We start from the raw sequence: 22597 nt of genomic DNA, 5'->3' as shown, positions 1-22597 counted from the left end.
CACTGCTTGTTCTTCAATAGTTATTTGCAGACGTAATCAGATTAACTCTTGCGGATTTTTTGAAAATTATAAGAAAACGGAATATTTAGTGCATAAACTAGCGAATAAGTTATGGGAGATTCGCTGGAGAACCCCGACACCTCTGTGGAGGCGGTGGTAAACGTGACCATTGTCGATTATGGTGCATTTGCCAATTATATACGAAAAGCAGTGACGATTTTGCTGCCTGAGGAAGATGTGGTACCACCAGCATTAAATGTTGCTTTAGAGGATCTAGATAATCAGGAACGCATAAAAAAGTTTTTATCAGATCCACAGGTGCAAGCATTGTACATTCAAAGGAATTGCTTAAAAGGTAATTGGTGTTAAAATAAGCTAACGGCATTCGCTTTCTATAGTGTATTAGCTAGGAAATGCCAACGCCCAAAGTACACAAAATGGCGTCTAAAGATTGGGTAGTTCTAAACGTTCCATTTAATATTAGAACGATCCATTTATAACTAAGGCAATCTGTATTTAGGCAGGGATATTTTTTTTGCAAGTTTTTATCAAAGGGTAAAAGAGAATGATGAAATCCAATTGCAAAATCAATAAAAATCAATTTTTTCGCTTGGATGATGTGCTTTGTTGGTTAGATATAGTGATGTCACTTTGGCATGAGTCATCAATGTGAATCTAGTACAGAGTAGCTCGTTAACTCTATTACTGTTTACATTGTTTTTGGAAGATCTTTTCTTCTAACCGGCATTTTGTTAGGTGATTTTCTTAGTAAACAAATAACGGCTGATATTTGTTTACAATCCGAAGGTTGCATGCAAATTTAAACAGCTGTTTTATGTATGCATGTCGCGTACTGCACGTGCCATAGGCAACGAATTGGTATACAAAAAATTCTGCGCATATATGTATGTACTTTTTATTCATATGGATCAATGCACATTGAACAGTACAAAAAGTAAAGTAAAAGAAAGAAAACTTTTAAGAACTTGCAAGTTTTCATGGCGCACAAACCAAAAAAGTAAAAAGAGGAAATTGCTAAATATACTGCGATTTAAGCAAAACTGCACTCTTCTTATATTAACTTGTTTCTAATCAAACTTTTTCACTACAGATTTTTAAAAATTAATCTTATTATTTGTTTATTGTATGAGCACAAAGTGTATGAATGCTTTGAATGGGAATATACTTGAAAACATCTGTTTTTTTTTTTTAGTGGCAATTCTCACAAGTAAAAATTTATCCAATAAAATATCTTCCTTCAGACTTAAATATCATTTTGCGCTCTCAGTTTCTCTTTCCTTTAGCGTTTGTATTACTATTATTAAATATATAATTTCTTTTAGAAGATGAAAATGAGCAACCAGCTGAAGGAGAAGAGGAAAAAGAGTTGGTCAACTATCAAATTAGTAATGATGTTCACTTCACCAACAGCCGTATGGCTTCTTTAGCGTGCATCAAACGTGGCGCAGTGATTGAAGCAGACAAATCGATACATTCCCAGTTGCGTTTGATTAACTTCTCCGATGGCTCCCCTTATGAGACGTTGCATGCATTTATTTCCAAGTCCTTGGCTCCCTACTTCAAGTCTTACGTCAAGGAATCGGGGCGTGCAGATCGCGATGGTGATAAGATGGCACCATCGGTTGAAAAAAAATTGGCCGAACTGGAGATGGGACTCTTGCATTTACAGCAAAATATTGATATACCAGAAATAACATTGACAGCTCACCCTTCTGTGAATGCCGTAATACGCAAATGTGCCGATGAAAATCGTAAAGCAAAAGTTGCAGATTTTGGTGATAAAGTAGAGGATTCATCATTTCTTAATCAGCTGCAAAATGGTGTAAATCGTTGGATTAAGGAAATCAAGAAGGTGACTAAATTGGACCGTGATCCATCATCGGGAACAGCACTACAGGTAAAAAGTAATCTGCATGCGGCAGTTATAGTAATATTAATTTTTCATTTTCTATAAACAGGAAATTTCATTTTGGTTGAACTTGGAACGCGCTCTGTATCGCATACAGGAGAAGCGTGAATCACCGGAGGTTGCCCTTACACTGGACATACTGAAACATGGCAAACGTTTCCATGCCACAGTGTCATTTGATACTGACACTGGCCTCAAACAGGCCTTGGCAATGGTTGCCGATTATAATCCCTTAATGAAAGACTTTCCGATTAATGACTTGCTGTCGGCTACGGAACTGGAGAAGATACGCCCTGCAGTGCAGCAAATATTCTCACATTTGCGCAAGGTACGAAACACCAAGTATCCAATTCAGCGTTGCCTCAAACTAATAGAGGCTATTTCACGTGATCTTTCACAACAATTGCTCAAAGTGTTGGGCACACGTCGTCTGATGCATATTCCTTTCGATGAATTTGAGCGTGTAATGAATCAATGTTTTGAAATATTCAGTTGCTGGGACGACGAGTATGATAAGTTGCAAGGTTTATTGCGTGACATTGTAAAGAAGAAGCGTGATGAGCATTTGAAGATGGTGTGGCGTGTATCACCTTCACATAAGAAGCTTCAGACACGTATGGAGCACATGCGCAAATTCCGTCGACAGCATGAACAATTGCGTACCGTAATTTTGCGCGTATTGCGTCCAACAAAGCAAGCACAAAATAATGATGCTAATGCTGTTGAGACCAAACAGCCGTATAGCTTGGAAGCGGCTGATGCCAATGCTATTGAGGAGGTGAACTTGGCCTATGAGAATGTGAAAGAAGTAGACTGTTTAGATATAACCAAGGAGGGTTCCGAAGCTTGGGAGGCAGCTGTTAAGCGTTATGAAGAAAAAATAGGTGGGTTGCGAAACAATGCTTTTAATCTGAGATGTTTAACAACTAGTTAACTGCTACTTTTTTTAGATCGAGTTGAAGCACGCATCACAGCACATTTGCGCGATCAACTTGGCACTGCTAAGAATGCCAACGAAATGTTTCGTATATTCTCGCGCTTCAATGCGCTCTTCGTGCGTCCGCATATACGCGGAGCTATTCGCGAATATCAAACACAGCTTATACAACGTGTCAAGGATGATATTGATGCGTTGCACGAAAAATTCAAGGTATGATAAATGAAATCCTTCTAACAATAAAATATTATATTATGTTTACCTTTTTTAGGTTCAATATCCACAAAGCAAAAGTTATCGCCTTTCAACAGTGCGCGATTTGCCGCCAGTAGCTGGTTCGATCATTTGGGCACGTCAAATCGATAACCAATTGACAATGTATTTGAAACGCGTGGAAGATGTTTTGGGCAAAGGTTGGGAAACACATTTGGAGGGTCAGAAACTAAAAGCGGATGGGGACAGTTTTCGCACCAAGCTCTCCATTTCCGAAGTGTTCCAGGAATGGGCACGTAAAGTACAGGAACGTAATTTCGGAAACTCGGGGCGTATTTTCACAATCGAATCTGCACGCTCACGTACCGGACGCAGCAACGTACTGAAGTTGCGTGTCAACTTTTTGCCTGAAATCATTACACTCTCTAAAGAAGTGCGTAATATTAAGAATCTAGGATTCAGGCAAGTGGCTAGAAAATATCTCTCGATTACTGCAAATTGTTAATGTTTACTATTCCATATTCCGTTCTAGAGTTCCACTAACGATTGTCAACAAGGCACACCAGGCGAATCAGATTTATCCATATGCCATTTCTTTGATTGAGAGCGTGCGCACGTATGAGCGCACCTTAGAAAAGGTATAATTATGTATTGTTTTTAATTTTGCACTGATTTTACACTCAAACATATGCCACTACACCTACCTCACTAAATATTCTAAAATTATTTAATTTTTTTCAACACTTTTCTCACAACACTTATCAAAAAATACGCATGTACTTGAAATCGTGCGCAGCTTGTAAACTCGACGTTATTAAAAAAAATCTATACATATTTGTTTTGTAAATGCTAGCGATGTTTCGAGCTGATTTTTTTATGCATTGATATTTTGCAGCTTTAGTTATAACAAAAACATACTTTATCTAGTTTTGCTTAGTTTTAGTTTTGACATTCAATTCAGTTCCATATTCAATCTCAATTTTGCTTCGTTCTTGATATTACTTCGTAACATTCAAATGCTATATTATTACTAAATTTTGCATTAAATGTGAAATGAGTTTACTCTGTCTCAACAACCAATATCGAATACCTCCCTTTCTTACATGCAGCTAAGTAATAGGAGTTTAGCACAAAATTCAGTATTCAAGGTAGTGTTGATGTTCATAAATGTCTCTAAAATAAAACTATTTCTATAATCATTTGCACTTAGAATATTTTATTATTGTAATTACATGTAGTAAAAAAGTCCAACAAAATATTCATATTCCATATTTAATGCAATCGCATGCTTAGTACATAAAAAACCACCTTTATGTGTGTTTTTGCAGATTTTCCTATATTTAATTCATTTTTCTTATTGCTAGATTGAAGATCGTGCCAGCATTGTCCCGCTTGTGGCTGGTTTGCGCAAGGAAGTGCTGAACTTTATCTCCGAAGGCATTGGACTGGTTTGGGAGTCGTACAAACTCGATCCTTATGTGCTGCGTTTGTCAGAATGTGTCACTCAATTCCAAGAAAAGGTGAATTTATGCAGTTTCCCTGAAAAATAGTCATTCAAGCATTTTTCTTCCACAAAAGGTTGAGGACTTGCTTGTTGTCGAGGAACAGTTGGACGTTGATGTACGCTCCTTAGAGACTTGTCCCTACAGTGCTGCTACTTTTACCGAAATCTTATCGAAAATTCAACATGCCGTTGACGCATTGTCACTCAAGCAATATTCTAACTTAAACGTTTGGGTAACACGCCTGGATGAGGAAGTTGAAAAGAAATTGGCGATGCGTCTTCAGGCTGGTATTCAAGCCTGGACTGAAGCGTTGACTGGCAGCAAGAAGGAACGTGATCTTTCCATGGACACTGATGCCCCAGCTCAGCCAACACACAAGCTCGGCGGTGAACCACAGATCCAGAACGCCATTCATGAAATTCGTATTACTAACCAACAGATGTATTTGTATCCCTCAATCGAAGAGGCACGCTTTCAAATCATGCAACAGCTGTTCGCTTGGCAGGCAATAGTCACCTCTCAGGTGCGCCTACAGAGCACGCGATACCAAGTGGGCTTGGACAAACATGCGCCACCAACTTACCGCAACTTATTGACTAAATTGCCAGAAGCCATGATTTTGGAGAATGCCTATGGTGCAATTGAGAACAAAATTAGTGAAGTGCGCAATTATGTGGAAGAGTGGTTGCGTTACCAGAGCCTGTGGGACTTGCAAGCAGATACTTTGTATGGTCGTTTAGGTGAAGATGTTAATTTGTGGATTAAATGTTTGAATGACATTAAGAAATCACGAACTACATTCGACACATCCGATACGCGCCGCGCCTATGGGCCTATTGTAATTGACTATGCTAAAGTGCAGGCGAAGGTTACTTTGAAGTACGATTCTTGGCATAAGGAAGCATTGGGCAAATTCGGCACACTACTCGGCAATGAAATGACTACATTCCACTCGAAGGTTTCGAAGTCACGCACTGATTTGGAAATGCAAAGCATTGGTAAGTGTGATAAAGTGTGTGGCAGTTTTATTTATAGATTTTCTGTATTTCATAAACTTTCTTTCTGGCTCTGCAGAAGCCGCCAGCACTTCCGATGCCGTCAGCTTCATTACTTATGTGCAATCGCTCAAGAAAGATATGATTGCTTGGGACAAGCAAGTGGAAGTATTCCGTGAGGCACAACGCATACTCGAGCGTCAACGCTTCCAATTTCCCAATAACTGGTTGCATGTCGACAACATCGAAGGCGAATGGTCAGCCTTCAATGAGATCATCAAACGTAAAGATACAGCCATACAGACCCAAGTGGCCAGCTTGCAAGCTAAGATTGTGGCCGAAGATAAGGCTGTGGAAACGCGTACTATAGACTTTTTGAACGACTGGGAAAAGAACAAACCAACTGGCGGCAAAATACGGCCAGATGATGCATTGCAACAATTGCAGTTGTTTGAAACTAAGTATTCTCGGTTGAAGGAGGAACGCGATAATGTCGCCAAGGCCAAGGAGGCCCTAGAATTGCAGGAGTCCGCTATACCCAATAATAGTTCGGAGCGTATGAATGTCGCTTTAGAGGAGTTGCAAGACTTGCGTGGTGTCTGGAGTGAACTCTCGAAAGTTTGGACCCAGATTGACGAGACTAGGTGAGTGCTTTTAATTGATTAAGGGTTCAATAAAACATATTTTAATTTATGCGGACTTTCAGAGAGAAACCTTGGCTTTCGGTACAGCCACGCAAATTGCGGCAACAACTCGAGGCAATGATGACACAACTGAAAGAATTACCTGCGCGCTTGCGCATGTACGAATCGTACGAATACGTAAAGAAATTAATTCAAAGCTATATCAAGGTGAACATGTTGATCGTAGAATTAAAGTCGGATGCTCTAAAGGAACGCCACTGGAAACAACTCACCAAACAGTTGCGTGTGAATTGGGTCATTTCTGATCTTACGCTTGGACAAGTGTGGGATGTGAATTTGCAGAAAAATGAAAATGTAGTAAAGGACATAATACTTGTTGCCCAGGGTGAAATGGCTCTGGAAGAATTCTTGAAACAGGTGCGTGAGTCCTGGCTGAGCTATGAACTCGACCTGATCAATTATCAAAACAAATGTCGCATCATAAGGGGTTGGGATGATCTCTTCAATAAAGTAAAAGAACACATAAATTCGGTTGCAGCTATGAAACTGTCGCCTTACTATAAAGTCTTCGAGGAAGAAGCGCTTACCTGGGAAGAGAAACTGAATCGTATAAATGCGCTGTTCGATGTTTGGATTGATGTGCAGCGTCGCTGGGTCTACTTGGAAGGCATATTCTCTGGTAGTGCTGATATTAAAACGCTTTTGCCAGTGGAAACTTCACGCTTCCAAAGCATCAGCTCTGAGTTCTTAGGTCTAATGAAGAAAGTAACCAAGTCACCGAAAGTAATGGATGTATTGAATATACCAGCCGTACAGCGTTCGCTTGAACGTCTGGCTGACCTTTTAGGCAAAATACAAAAGGCTTTGGGCGAATATTTGGAGCGTGAACGTACCTCCTTCCCTCGTTTCTACTTCGTGGGCGATGAGGATCTTTTGGAGATTATTGGCAACAGCAAAAATATTGCTCGCTTGCAGAAGCACTTCAAAAAAATGTTTGCTGGCGTTGCTGCTATTCTGTTGAACGAAGACAACACCGTCATTTTAGGTATTTCATCACGCGAAGGCGAGGAAGTTAAATTCATGAATCCAGTTTCGACCGTGGAACACCCGAAAATAAACGAATGGCTTTCACTGGTTGAGAAGCAAATGCGTTTTACTTTGGCATCGCTTCTGGCACAAGCCGTACAGGACATCAAACAATTTCGTGAAGGTCAAATTGATCCACAGAAATATATGGAATGGTGTGACAGATATCAGGCTCAGATTATTGTACTCGCTGCGCAAATTCTTTGGTCCGAGGATGTGGAGGCAGCTTTGCAACAAGCCTCAGAGAGCAACAATTCAAAGCCAATGCAACGTGTGCTGTGCACCGTGGAGTCAACATTGAATGTACTCGCCGATTCCGTGTTGCAAGAGCAACCGCCATTGCGTAGACGTAAATTGGAACATTTGGTATGTTTTCTCTTTTTTGCCATGGGTTTTTCAGATTTCCAGAAGTTTCAATTGATCATTTCATATTTATTCCTATTGTAGATCAATGAGTTCGTACATAAGCGTACAGTTACACGCCGTTTGATTGCTAATGGCGTCACCAGCCCCAAATCTTTCCAATGGCTTTGTGAGATGCGTTTTTACTTTGACCCACGACAAACTGAGGTAAATATCTCTCTATGTCGCTTGAAACTTGCGTTCGGTTTTGCGAAATGTTTAGTTACCTTTAAGCTGTTCACTGCAGCTAGGCTGTAAGCATGAAATTAAATAATCGCAACATTACACCGGTGCTTTTTCGCCCTGCCTGCTCAAACTGAACGACTCATGACCAGCGCGTGAGTGAGCATTTGCGAACTTTGCTTACAGCCTTTACTAGTTGAGAAAGATGTTTGCTGATACTATAAAAAATTTTTTCGCACACAGGTTCTACAACAACTTACCATTCACATGGCCAATGCTCGTTTCTATTATGGCTTTGAATATCTAGGCGTACAGGATCGTCTGGTGCAGACTCCACTCACTGATCGCTGCTACTTGACCATGACACAAGCATTGGAGTCACGTTTGGGTGGCTCGCCTTTTGGCCCCGCCGGTACTGGCAAAACTGAATCTGTTAAGGCGCTTGGCAATCAGCTTGGTCGTTTTGTGCTCGTATTCAATTGTGACGAGACTTTCGATTTCCAAGCTATGGGTCGTATCTTTGTTGGTCTGTGTCAAGTCGGTGCTTGGGGTTGCTTTGATGAGTTCAATCGTTTAGAAGAGCGTATGTTGTCGGCTTGTTCGCAACAGATTCAAACTATACAGGAGGCGCTGAAATATGAAATGGACAGCAATAAGGAGAGTATTACCGTTGAGCTGGTGGGCAAGCAGGTGCGCGTCTCTCCCGATATGGCCATCTTCATTACCATGAATCCTGGTTACGCAGGCCGTTCCAATCTGCCCGATAACTTAAAGAAATTATTCCGTTCATTGGCTATGACAACACCCGATCGCCAGCTGATCGCTGAGGTTATGTTGTTCTCTCAAGGTTTCCGCTCGGCAGAAAAGTTGGCCTGCAAGATCGTACCATTCTTTAAGCTTTGCGATGAACAACTTTCCAACCAAAGCCATTATGATTTTGGTTTACGTGCGCTCAAGTCGGTCTTGATCTCGGCTGGTAATGTAAAACGTGATCGCATCATGAAAATCAAGGAAAGCTTGCGTCAACGCGGCGAAGAGAACATTGATGAAGCCTCAGTGGCTGAAAATTTGCCAGAGCAAGAGATTCTAATACAATCGGTGTGCGAGACAATGGTTCCCAAGTTGGTGGCAGAGGATATTCCTTTGCTCTTCTCGTTGCTGAGCGATGTCTTCCCGAATGTTGGCTACACACGTGCTGAGATGAAGGGTCTAAAAGAAGAGATACGCAAAGTGTGTCAAGAAGATTATTTGGTGTGCGGTGAAGGCGATGAACAGGGCGCTGCCTGGATGGAGAAGGTAAATGAGGACGTTATGACGTTGACGCTATGTTTTTGTGTAGTTTTTAAATTTAGTTAATGTGTTGGTGCAGCGTGTGGAAGCTATGAAGGAGTGATTTAAATTTTTTTTATTAGAAATATGAGTTTATGCTTTTTCGAAAAAAAAACTTTTTTGGAGCACCTCCTGCGCACGAATATTTGAATATTTGAGATTGCGCTATTTGTATTGTGTGTAAATTGATGTGTATACTTAGTGATTCAAAATTAATTTTAAAAACTTTCCTAATGTATGCACTTTAATATTTAATTAATGCTTGCTTTTCACGCGTAATTACCGAAAATCACAATGAATAACGTGTATAAAACAGAATGCGCAAGGATTCGGTGAAACCTGGGTGGAAAAAGTAAGATGCTTAACCCTTTCCAAATTCCTTAAGTTATTTTTCCAATTATAATTTTATATTAAGCAAGTTTAATTAGACGAAATTGTATTGATATTCCTTGATATTTTTACTGCTTGCCAAATTGATCTATAAGAAATTTAAGCTTGCTCGATATCCTATATGCTAAGCCCTTATACTAATAACATGATAATTTCCTTAACAAAAGGTGCTTCAATTATACCAAATCTCTAACCTTAATCACGGTTTGATGATGGTGGGCCCATCCGGTTCAGGCAAATCGACCGCCTGGCGTACATTGCTCAAGGCTTTAGAGCGCTTCGAGGGTACTGAAGGCGTAGCACATGTCATTGATCCCAAAGCAATTTCGAAGGAGGCACTTTATGGTGTCATGGATCAAAACACACGCGAGTGGACCGACGGTCTGTTCACACATGTTCTACGCAAAATTATCGACAACGTGCGCGGTGAAATCAACAAGCGTCAGTGGATAATTTTTGATGGTGATGTCGATCCCGAATGGGTTGAGAACTTGAACTCCGTGTTGGATGACAACAAATTGTTGACATTGCCAAATGGTGAACGTCTTTCACTACCACCCAATGTGCGCATAATGTTTGAAGTACAGGACTTGAAGTTCGCAACACTCGCTACAGTTTCGCGTTGTGGCATGGTTTGGTTCTCGGAGGATGTCCTGTCCACAGAGATGATATTCGAGAATTATCTCTCACGATTGCGCAGTATTCCACTGGAAGATGGCGATGAAGATTTTGTGGGCGTTGTTAAACCGTCAGCTTCTACTAAAGATAAAGAAGAAGAGGTGTCACCTTCATTGCAAGTGCAGCGCGATATTGCATTGTTGTTGCAGCCATACTTCTCGGCCGATGGCATTGTGGTGCGCAGTCTGGAGTACGCTATGGAACAAGAGCATATTATGGACTTTACGCGCTTGCGTGCACTTAGTTCGCTCTTTTCAATGTTAAATCAAGCTGCAAGGTAAATAAAATTGTTTTCTCATTTTTTAAGCAAATGATAGTCGGGCCATAGTGCTGGTCACTGGCACAGCCGCTAAACAGAATTATTTAAAAACGAATATCCTCTTAGCTGTTATAACAATATCAACAACCAAAACTTGCTTTAAATAATTGGTGCATTTATTTTCTTCAGAAATGTGCTCGACTTCAATGCACAACATCCAGACTTTCCTTGCTCCGCCGACCAACTGGAGCAGTATATACCGAAGGCACTTATTTACTCAGTCCTCTGGTCCTTTGCTGGTGATGCTAAGCTCAAAGTGCGCACTGATTTGGGTGATTTTGTTCGTAGTGTTACTACGATACCACTGCCAGGAGCCGCTGGCGCACCTATTATCGACTACGAAGTTAGCATGAATGGGGAATGGGTTCCATGGTCGAACAAAGTGCCGGTTATTGAGGTCGAAACCCACAAAGTGGCATCACCAGATATTGTTGTGCCCACTTTGGATACTGTACGCCACGAATCGTTGTTGTACACCTGGCTGGCAGAACATAAGCCTTTGGGTTGGTTATAAAAAAGTAACAAAATATTTTTTATTTACTGATATTGTCCTATTATTTTTTAGTACTATGTGGACCGCCTGGTTCTGGTAAGACTATGACACTTTTCTCAGCACTGCGTGCTCTACCAGACATGGAAGTGGTTGGTTTGAATTTCTCATCAGCTACAACACCGGAGCTTTTGCTAAAAACTTTCGATCACTACTGCGAATACCGTAAGACACCTAATGGCGTTGTACTCTCCCCTGTACAGGTACGTAAATAATTGGCGGGCATATTATTTTTTATACTAATAATTATAATAATAACCTTTTCGTGTTAATACTCAATCTAGATTGGTAAATGGCTAGTACTTTTCTGCGATGAAATCAATTTACCCGATATGGACACTTATGGCACTCAACGTGTAATTTCATTTTTGCGTCAGCTGGTCGAACACAAAGGTTTCTATCGCGCCAGCGATCAAGCATGGGTCTCTTTGGAGCGCATACAATTCGTGGGCGCTTGTAATCCTCCCACAGATCCAGGGCGTAAACCACTTTCACATCGTTTCCTACGTCACGTACCCATCATCTATGTTGACTATCCGGGCGAAACTTCGCTTAAACAAATCTATGGCACTTTTTCACGCGCCATGTTGCGCATGATGCCATCATTGCGTGGTTACGCTGAACCACTCACCAACGCTATGGTTGAGTTTTATTTGGCATCACAGGATCGCTTTACACAGGATATGCAACCGCACTATGTGTACTCGCCGCGTGAGATGACACGCTGGGTACGCGGTATTTGCGAGGCCATACGTCCGCTTGATTCGTTACCAGTGGAGGGTTTGGTGCGTTTGTGGGCGCATGAGGCGTTACGTTTGTTCCAAGACAGGCTGGTTGAAGAATCAGAACGTCGTTGGACCAATGAAAATATCGATATTGTGGCACTTAAACACTTCCCTGGTATCAATCAGGAGGAGGCATTGACACGCCCCATTCTTTACAGTAATTGGCTATCCAAGGACTATACGCCAGTTAATCGCGAAGAATTGCGTGACTATGTCCGTGCACGCTTAAAGGTCTTCTACGAAGAGGAGCTCGATGTGCCGCTCGTACTGTTTGACGAAGTTTTAGAGCATGTTTTGCGTATTGATCGTATATTCCGTCAACCGCAAGGTCATCTATTACTAATCGGTGTGTCTGGCGCAGGCAAAACCACCCTTTCGCGTTTCGTCGCCTGGATGAATGGTTTATCTATCTTCCAAATTAAGGTGCATAACAAATATACCGGCGAAGATTTCGATGAAGATCTGCGTTGTGTGCTGAGACGTTCTGGTTGCAAGGATGAGAAGATTGCATTCATTTTGGACGAGTCGAATGTATTGGATTCTGGTTTCTTGGAGCGCATGAATACGCTGTTAGCTAACGGGGAAGTGCCCGGTTTGTTCGAGGGTGATGAATACACTACGCTGATGACTCAATGTAAAGAAGGCGCCCAGCGCGAGGGCTTAATGTTGGACTCCAGCGACGAGTTATACAAATGGTATGACTGGAAAATTATTTAAAATACAATTTTTTCCATATTGAATTTTAGCATGTCTTAATTAACTACCTCAAAGAAGAAGTAACTTAATACTTTTCCTACTTAATTGATTTTTCTTTATACTATCTTAAGGTTCACTCAACAAGTTATGCGCAACTTGCATGTGGTCTTCACCATGAACCCATCTACAGACGGCCTAAAAGATCGTGCTGCCACCTCACCAGCTCTTTTCAATCGTTGCGTGCTCAACTGGTTCGGCGATTGGTCCGATTCCGCGCTCTTCCAGGTGGGCAAAGAGTTCACAACACGTGTGGACCTGGAAAAACAAGGCTGGGCAGCACCCGACTTCTTCCCATCTGTGTGCCCCTTGGTACCAGCTCAGCCCACACATCGCGATGCTGTCATCAACAGTTGCGTATATGTGCATCAAACGCTCCACCAGGCCAATGCACGCCTGGCCAAACGTGGTGGACGCACAATGGCCGTCACGCCACGTCATTATTTGGACTTTATTCATCATTTTGTCAAATTGTATAATGAGAAACGTAGTGATTTGGAAGAACAACAATTGCATCTGAACGTAGGTCTCAATAAGATTGCCGAAACTGTGGAGCAAGTGGAGGAGATGCAAAAATCTTTGGCCGTCAAGAAACAAGAACTACAGGCGAAGAACGAAGCGGCCAATGCTAAATTGAAGCAGATGTTTAAGGATCAACAGGAAGCAGAAAAGAAGAAGATACAATCACAGGAGATACAGATACGCTTAGCCGATCAGACGGTGAAGATTGAAGAAAAACGTAAATATGTCATGGCCGATTTGGCACAAGTAGAACCGGCTGTGATAGACGCGCAACAAGGTAAACGCTTAATATATAGCTGTTGAAAGTAAAACATAAACAGTTGATTTAAAACTTAAGAGTGTTAATTTTAATTTAGGCAACTTGATTAGCGGATAGTTCTCAGGTTAATTTAATATTTAAATATTTCCTAAAAAGTATTTCACACCATGTGTGTGTGTGTTATATTGTAGCAAGTTTTAACACTGCTGTATTTTTTAATTTAATATTTATCACATTTATTGTTTTTTTTTCATCACTGTTCAATGTGCGTTTTTTGAAAACACTTTACTACTTTAGCTGTAAGCGCCATTAAAAAGAAACACTTGGCCGAAGTGCGTTCCATGGCCAATCCACCGGCTGTTGTCAAGTTGGCACTGGAATCAGTCTGTGAGCTGCTCAGCGAGACTGCCACCGACTGGAAGGCGATTCGTGGCATACTTGTCAAAGATAGTTTTATACCGTCCATTGTTAATTTGAAAACTGAGAATATCACGTACGGCAATACAGATTACTATATTTTAAAGAAAAAAATCATATATAACATTTATAATATACACATTAACTGAACTTAAAACTATATTAAGGGAACAAAATTCAAAATTTTCACCCACACACATGCCCACCTGCATATATTAACTATATATACTACACACCCGAAACATGCCACACAAAAAAATTAAAAAATATAACATTTGTTTACACACTTATCACTCATTTCATCCAAACATCAAAATTGGTTTAATGTGGCTGTTGTAACAAATTATAAATATATTTTAGCTGTGGAGCAGTACTGTGTAATACATATGTACATATGCATTATTTTTCTAAAACATATTCATAATATAAATAACTGCGCTGGGGTTTGCTGCCTCTTTACGCTCTGATTTCCGATTAAACAGAATATTTTTTTGTTTACTGATTACTTTTGCATCGTCCATTTACGCACCAAATAATGCATTCATCACATTTTGCATTTGCTAAGCAAAAATATTAATTTAAATAATTAATAATAATTAATTAAATATGTGTGATCTAATTTTTTTAATATTTGTACATTAAATATATAATAAGTAATTTTCTGTATTATAAATATCTAATCTAAGCTGAATTAATATTAAGCACCTTAATATACTTAGGGTATTCACAGTTTTCTCCAGAAGTGAAAATGTGGTAACTTGGAAAAGCGGTATCGTTGAAACTGTAAGCATGTCTTTACTAATTTTAAATTATTTATAAATTTGTCTTTCGTGAAATTGAAAATTAAAAGGAACAAATTCCACGCCCGAGTGGTAAAGAGATTCCATTAAAACTTTGGTGAATGTATTGGTCATAGTCTAAGATTCGAATAAGTGATGCGAGACAATATTAAGCCAAAGCATTCACTTTCATTTGTATGCAAAACAAAAACAAACAATGTAACCACCTGGTAAAATATGTAAAGTTAGAATGCGCCAAAATTAGCACACCAGATAAAGTAGAACTGTGAGCACCCTAATTATATTATTTGTTTTTGTTAGCATAGAGTTTGTCTAATAATACAATAATTAATAATAATTTATGCATTTAACAACTATAAAATATCAACTGGCTAAGAGTTCTGAGTAAATAATATTTAAAAGCTGGACGGAAATCTTTTAACCATTTTAGTTTAGCGCGCCAGTAAACAAAAAAATTATATCAAATTTCACAACATAACCTGCAATAGGCGCTATCAAAAGGCTCATCTAAGTTCATATCAGCTTCAAGCAAAACCGACTCATAGGCAGGGGGGCAAGCAATTTAAGGGGGCAACTCCTCCAGACAACGAGTTTTCAATATTTATTATCTTACAAATAAATTACATATTAATATTCATGCTTAAATGAATATATAATCTAAAATTAAAATAATGCGGTGTTACCGCTGCTCAAACGTGGATACTTTAATTTGCGCCGTGGAATGTAAAGCCTCTTGTAATCAACTGAAATCAATAGAAAATTTTCATTAAAATAAGTTGTTCCGCCTTGCACTTTCCTATATTTAACAAGCAAAATGTAAATTTTAAGTGAAAAAGAAAAAAATTACACTTTTTTATAAACAAATGATCAAAACAATATTTTTAGTGATAATTAATATAAAATTTGAGGTACATGCAAAGACCAATATGCTAAAGAATATCCCTGTAAAGTTTTAAATTGATATCTTGATTACTGTTAGAGTTATATTCAACAGCGCGAAAAAAAACGTATTTCGAGAAAAATGCGATTAAAGTTTTCATTCTTACGCATCTCTCGTGCGACACTCATCACTTCACTTTCCATTAAGGGGGAAGTCTACTGTGACAAGGGAAAAAACAGGCTTATTTTCCGGATTTTATTTCTAACAAAATATTGCTCGTACATAAAATCTATTTAAACTCTTATCTTTATTATATATTTAAGTTTTTGAAAAAAAAATTTTAAGTCAAAATATTCAAAATGGCCGCTGTGGCACTTCTGCAAGCGCAGGTCCGCTTTTCTTAGGTGCCTAAACGGTGTACATGAAATCTTACGTTTCGGTGATCTAAAACAAAAAAACAAAATATTGTTATCATATACATAGTATTGACTCTCGTCTGACGTAGGATTATGTCGATAAAAAATTTTGGCGTTGAAAAAAAAAATTCTTGAAATTTTTTTCTTTTTTTTTTGCCTAAAATTGATGTTACTATTGTTTATAACAATTTAACAAATAACGATATCAAAAAAATCCTATGTCAGACGAGAGACACTATTACAGAGAATATATAATTAAATTTTTAAGCTGATTCATTTATCAGAACTCGAGATATCGTGTACACCGTATACAAAAACTTAGTTTCGAGAAAAATGCGTTTAAAGTTTCAGTATAGCAGGTACGCGCTTTGGAGCGCTTCGGGAAAAGGTCGAAATTTCAACGAAGAAAAATTTAGCCAGCTGTAACACATATTGTACCTTATTTAAGAGGGTTCAAAGTATTTTTTAAGCTAATAAAAAAAAAATCGATTTATATATATTCTTTAAATTGCAAATGAATGTTTAAAGCAAAAAAAAAAACAAATGGAAAATTTGAAAGTGCTGGAGAAGCTGCCTGCCTCCCTTAAAGGAGCCCAAAATATGCACAGAGGTTTTTGGGGCGAAAACAAAGAAGTAATCAAGATTCTCTGTAATTCGCTATTTAGATATTAAAAATCTTAAAATAGTATATTTGCATCAAAAAAAGAAGGAAAAAATAGCAAATCGTTTAACATCAGAGCTCTTATAAGGTCTATATTAATTAATACTAAAGTATATACGAATGAATGTATGTGTCCGCAGGTTTTAGCTAGTATAGATCATAACTTATTTATACTTGTGACGTCGACAATACAAAGGATACTGGATTGGACTTGCATACAACAACACTCCACTAAACGTATCATTGCAAAGAATTTAATTTCCTCTTAATTTACTTTAATATTTAATTAGATTGATGAACGTTAATTATTTTACTAAACGAGTCAGTTCGTAATTTTATATTACTCTTACTCACCACACACTCCTACCCCGCTTAATTCACTTTAGCCGTTAAATCGATCCGAAAGCAGCAGCTTGTTGAAGTCCGTACCATGGCCAATCCACCATCGGTGGTGAAATTGGCTCTGGAGTCAATCTGTCTGCTACTGGGTGAGAATGCGACCGACTGGAAATCAATTCGTGCCGTTATAATGCGAGAAAACTTTATAAATTCAATTGTATCTAACTTCAATACTGAAAATATAACGTAAGCATGACAACAACAACAATATACTAAGTTAATTTTTTTACACCTTCGTTGTTTTTCGTATTTTTTTTGTACTCTTCGAATGAGTTGTGTAATTGATTGCCAGTTTTAAGTATTTAAATTGATATGTAAAGTTATGGAAAAATAATATTTTAATGCTTCTCTAAGAGTAAAATTTGGAGTTTTAACTTCGCCTTGAAAATGTTTACTCTGATGTAAAAAAAAAGAACCGTAATTTTTTTTTTTTTATTTTATATTTCTTTTCCAATCAATTGCACAAACTCTCATTCGTTTGTGTTAAAGCAATATTCATTTTTATAATTTTTAAATTGTTAATTTTTTTGTTGTAGTTTTATTTTTTATTTACGAAGTCTAGTTCCCACCTTCTTCTGCAATTGGATATACGCGTTTTCGTAGTTTTTGCCCTAGCGTTGCGAAATACTCGTACATAAAAGCGTTTGGCACTTGGTTCGAGTTAATTTGATTTATGTATTTTATTTGTAGTTGTATTATAATTGTTTCGGTGGTGGTTTAATTTCTCTTAACGTTACCTACTTTATGCCTATTAATTTCGTTGAATTCCCCACTTTGATTTTGGCTTTTATTTTTTATTCTTGTTAGTAGTAAATGCTTTGCTTGCATACCTCACACTTTGATTGGTGATTTTATCATTACTCTACAAACAATAAGCCACTATTTGAAACTGATAGAATATTTATTTTCTGAATTAAAAAATTTCCATCTATAGCGATGAGGTGCGTGAAAAGATGAAGAACAAATATCTAAGCAATCCCGATTATAACTTTGAGAAGGTCAATCGTGCCAGTATGGCTTGTGGCCCTATGGTTAAATGGGCTATTGCACAGGTACATAAAAATGCGTGTAAAAATATTAATGATATAAACACTTGATCATATCTATTTTGGTAATTTCCAGATTGAATACGCCGATATGTTGAAACGCGTTGAACCGTTGCGTGAAGAATTGCGCTCGCTAGAAGAACAAGCGGATGTGAATAAACAGAGCGCAAAAGAGACTAAGGATCTGGTTGAGCAACTGGAACGCAGTATTGCCGCCTACAAGGAAGAGTATGCACAGCTCATCTCGCAGGCACAGGCCATCAAGACCGACTTGGAAAATGTGCAAGCTAAGGTCGATCGGTCTATTGCTTTGTTGAAGAGCTTGAATATCGAACGCGAGCGCTGGGAGTGCACCAGCGAGACATTCAAGTCGCAAATGTCCACAATTATTGGTGATGTTTTACTGTCGGCAGCATTCATTGCATATGGTAAGACTCCAGCAAATGCTGAATGTGTTTCTGAAAGTATGAATTTTCGAATCAAACTAACTAAATTTGTTGCGATTTGTTAACAGGCGGCTACTTCGATCAGCACTATCGCTTGAATCTGTTCACCACTTGGTCGCAACATCTGCAGTCGGCCAACATACAATATCGCTCTGATATGGCACGCACCGAATATCTTTCCAATCCCGATGAACGCTTGCGTTGGCAAGCCAATGCTTTACCAACGGATGATCTGTGCACTGAGAATGCCATCATGCTTAAGCGTTTCAATCGTTATCCACTCATTATCGATCCTTCAGGCCAAGCTACTACTTTCTTGCTTAACGAATATGCAGGCAAGAAAATCACAAAGACCTCCTTCTTGGACGACTCCTTCCGGAAGAATTTGGAATCTGCGCTCCGGTTCGGTAATCCTCTGCTAGTGCAAGATGTGGAGAATTACGATCCAATTTTGAACCCCGTGCTCAATCGCGAATTGCGTCGCACTGGTGGTCGTGTGCTGATCACACTCGGCGATCAGGATATCGATTTATCGCCCTCTTTCGTCATTTTCTTGTCCACACGTGATCCAACAGTGGAGTTCCCACCGGATATTTGCTCACGTGTCACTTTTGTCAACTTCACTGTTACGCGCAGCTCCTTGCAGTCGCAATGCTTAAATCAAGTTCTGAAGGCTGAGCGTCCAGATATCGATGAGAAACGCTCAGATCTCCTGAAATTGCAGGGCGAATTCCGTTTGCGTTTGCGCCAGCTGGAAAAGAGTCTGTTGCAGGCTTTGAATGATGCGAAGGGTAAAATTCTTGATGATGATTCGGTGATTACTACGCTCGAGACGTTGAAGAAGGAAGCTTACGATATCAATCAGAAAGTCGATGAAACTGATAAGGTTATTGCGGAAATTGAGACCGTCTCGCAACAATATTTGCCATTGTCCGTTGCTTGCAGCAACATTTATTTCACAATGGACAGCTTGAATCAGGTGCATTTCCTCTACCAGTATTCACTGAAAATGTTCTTGGACATCTTCTCGACTGTGCTGTACAACAATTCGAAATTGGATGGCAAGAGCGAGTATGCGGAGCGTTTGGGCATCATTACCAAAGATCTGTTCCAGGTTAGTTAAATTTTTTTGGAGAAAATAGATCGAACCCCGTAAAGTAAAGTTTTAAAAATTTTATATATAAAAATAATCATAATTTTTCTTCTTTTTCAGGTCTGCTATGAACGCGTGGCGCGTGGCATGCTACATAATGATCGCCTCACTTTTGCATTGCTGATGTGCAAGATTCATCTTAAAGGCACTTCTGAACAGAATCTGGACTCTGAATTTAATTTCTTCTTACGCAGCCGCGAGGGTCTTCTTGCATCTTCGACGCCTGTAGATGGTCTTTCAGCAGAACAAATAGAAAGCGTCAATCGCTTACAATCACGTTTACCCATCTTCCGCAAGTTGATCGAAAAACTCAGATCGATGCCCGAAATCGGCGCATGGTTGCAGCAAAGCTCACCTGAGCAGTGTGTACCGCAATTGTGGGATGAGTCAAAGGCACTCACACCCATCGTTAGCTCTATTCACCAGCTGTTACTGATACAAGCTTTCCGACCGGATCGGGTTATTGCCGCTGCTCATAAGGTGGTCGATGCTGTATTAGGCCTTGATTTCATGCCGAACGCCGAGAAAGAACTGGACTTGGCCGCTGTTGTGGACAAACAGTTGAACTGCAACACACCCGCATTACTGTGCTCAGTGCCCGGCTTTGACGCCTCCGGACGTGTGGACGACTTGGCTGCTGAGCTGAACAAACAGATCTCGAGCATTGCCATTGGTTCGGCTGAAGGCTTCAATCAGGCCGAGCGCGCCATCAACATGGCCTGCAAGAGCGGTCGCTGGGTGCTGTTGAAGAACGTTCACTTGGCGCCGCAATGGTTGGTACAATTGGAGAAGAAGCTTCACTCCCTGCAGCCACATTCTGGCTTCAGATTGTTCCTCACCATGGAGATCAATCCCAAGGTGCCGGTCAACTTGTTGCGCGCCGGCCGCATTTTCGTTTTCGAACCGCCGCCAGGCATTCGCGCTAACTTACTGCGCACTTTCTCGACGGTGCCGGCGGCGCGCATGATGAAAACACCTAGCGAACGTGCACGCCTTTACTTCTTGCTGGCATGGTTCCATGCCATCGTGCAGGAGCGTCTGCGCTATGTGCCACTTGGCTGGGCCAAAAAGTACGAGTTCAATGAGTCGGATCTGCGCGTCGCGTGCGACACGCTGGACACCTGGATCGACACGACTGCAATGGGTCGCACAAATTTGCCGCCGGAGAAGGTTCCATGGGATGCATTGGTTACACTATTGTCGCAATCCATCTACGGCGGTAAAATTGACAATGACTTCGATCAGCGCTTGCTGACCTCATTCTTGAAAAAACTATTCACTGCGCGCAGCTTCGAAAGCGATTTCGCTCTTGTGGCCAATGTTGATGGCGGCGCCGGCGGTCAGCGACATATCACCATGCCCGACGGCACACGTCGAGATCACTTCTTGAAGTGGATTGAGAATTTGTCCGACCGCCAGACGCCTTCGTGGCTCGGATTGCCCAACAATGCGGAAAAGGTGTTGCTAACAACACGCGGCACAAATTTGGTGAGCAAGCTATTGAAGATGCAACAGCTGGAGGATGATGACGAGCTGGCCTACAGTGTGGAGGAGCACGCCGAGGCGGCTAATGCCAATGCGACACGGCAAGAAGATGGGCGCCCATCGTGGATGAAGGCATTGCACAATTCGGCAACTGCTTGGTTAGAGCTCTTACCCAAAAATTTGCCTGTGCTTAAGCGTACTGTAGAGAACATCAAAGATCCGTTGTACCGTTACTTCGAACGTGAGGTCACTTCTGGAGCTAAATTGTTGACAACTGTCATTTCCGATCTGCAGGATGTAGTGTTGATTTGTCAAGGCGAAAAGAAACAGACCAACCACCATCGATCAATGCTGTCAGAGTTAGTTCGTGGCATAATACCAATAGGTTGGAAGCGTTATACCGTGCCACTGGGCTGCACCGTTATACAGTGGATTACTGATTTCAGTAATCGTGTGCAGCAGTTGCAAAAAGTGTCCAAATTAGTGTCGCAAGCAGGAGCCAAGGAGTTACAGGTGAGTGCAAATTAAGCAGTTTTATTATAAATTATTTTGTTTTGCTGTTATATTACACCATATTCTGCAGACATTCCCTGTTTGGTTGGGTGGCTTATTGAATCCTGAAGCTTACATCACTGCAACGCGCCAATGCGTAGCACAGGCTAACAGCTGGTCGCTAGAGGAATTAGCCTTAGAAGTAACCATCACCGAGTCGGGCTTAAATCCCGATCAAAAGGATAGCAGTTTTGGAGTGACAGGATTGAAATTGCAAGGCGCACAGTGCAAGAGTAATGAGCTACTATTGGCCTCGACAATTATGATGGACTTGCCGCTCACTATACTCAAATGGGTCAAGTAAGTATAAGTCTTTGATTTTGTTTCAAATCGTTTTGTATAGGATTATTTAAAAATTTTTTTTTTGTTTTGTTCACTATTTGCAGGGCGTCTACTGATACTCGCGTTAGCAAACTCACTTTGCCGGTGTACCTGAACTCCACGCGAACTGAGCTTTTGTTCACCGTTGATTTGGCGGTAGCCGCCGGTCAAGATCAACATAGTTTCTATGAACGTGGCGTAGCTGTGCTCACCTCGACTGCTTTGAATTAAATCGTGCAAATGATAGTAATTGAAAATTATATCCTCCAATTGAAAATTGGCAATGCTATGTACGATAACCAACATAAATTTATTACTAACATAAATTAATGCACTTAAAAAGTGATTTTTTCTTCAATGTAACACACTTAATAAATCATATTCATTATTAAAAGTATTAAATACTCAAGCATTCAATAAAAGTTATTAAATATGCATGCAAATATAAATGCTTGTGTTTTTTTATTACGTCGGCAGTTATGAAAAAGGATGCAATTAAGAAAATAATAGGGACACTTATATTCGCAGTATTCTCAGAATT

At 40.0% G+C, this 22597-nt stretch overlaps 1 protein-coding gene across 5 annotated transcripts; it reads left to right on the top strand.

Annotated features, from left to right (window-relative positions):
- The first annotated feature begins 5 nt into the window (after nucleotides 1-5).
- Nucleotides 6-22505, top strand: LOC128862211 (dynein heavy chain, cytoplasmic). Of its 5 annotated transcripts, none has more exons than XM_054100710.1 (25): nucleotides 6-355; nucleotides 1347-1918; nucleotides 1980-2814; nucleotides 2881-3080; nucleotides 3139-3542; nucleotides 3613-3718; nucleotides 4445-4600; nucleotides 4659-5583; nucleotides 5660-6224; nucleotides 6287-7676; nucleotides 7758-7880; nucleotides 8139-9191; nucleotides 9541-9576; nucleotides 9782-10569; nucleotides 10741-11114; nucleotides 11177-11364; nucleotides 11446-12641; nucleotides 12774-13498; nucleotides 17041-17239; nucleotides 17988-18105; nucleotides 18176-18527; nucleotides 18614-19659; nucleotides 19759-21696; nucleotides 21767-22035; nucleotides 22122-22505. In XM_054100710.1, the coding sequence occupies exons 1-25, from the start codon at nucleotides 112-114 to the stop codon at nucleotides 22285-22287; spliced, it is 13968 nt and encodes a 4655-aa protein (XP_053956685.1). In that variant the 5' UTR covers nucleotides 6-111; the 3' UTR covers nucleotides 22288-22505. The 5 variants fall into 5 exon arrangements, with proteins under 5 accessions (XP_053956685.1, XP_053956683.1, XP_053956684.1 ...); XM_054100708.1 differs by having other exon boundaries at nucleotides 1344-1918; XM_054100709.1 differs by lacking the exon at nucleotides 17041-17239 and adding an exon at nucleotides 13778-13973 and having other exon boundaries at nucleotides 1344-1918.
- Nucleotides 22506-22597: the final 92 nt, after the last annotated feature.

The sequence above is a fragment of the Anastrepha ludens genome, chromosome 4, assembly GCF_028408465.1.
Source record: "Anastrepha ludens isolate Willacy chromosome 4, idAnaLude1.1, whole genome shotgun sequence".
NCBI lineage: Eukaryota > Metazoa > Arthropoda > Insecta > Diptera > Tephritidae > Anastrepha > Anastrepha ludens.
This window is presented reverse-complemented; position numbering and strand designations above follow the sequence as displayed.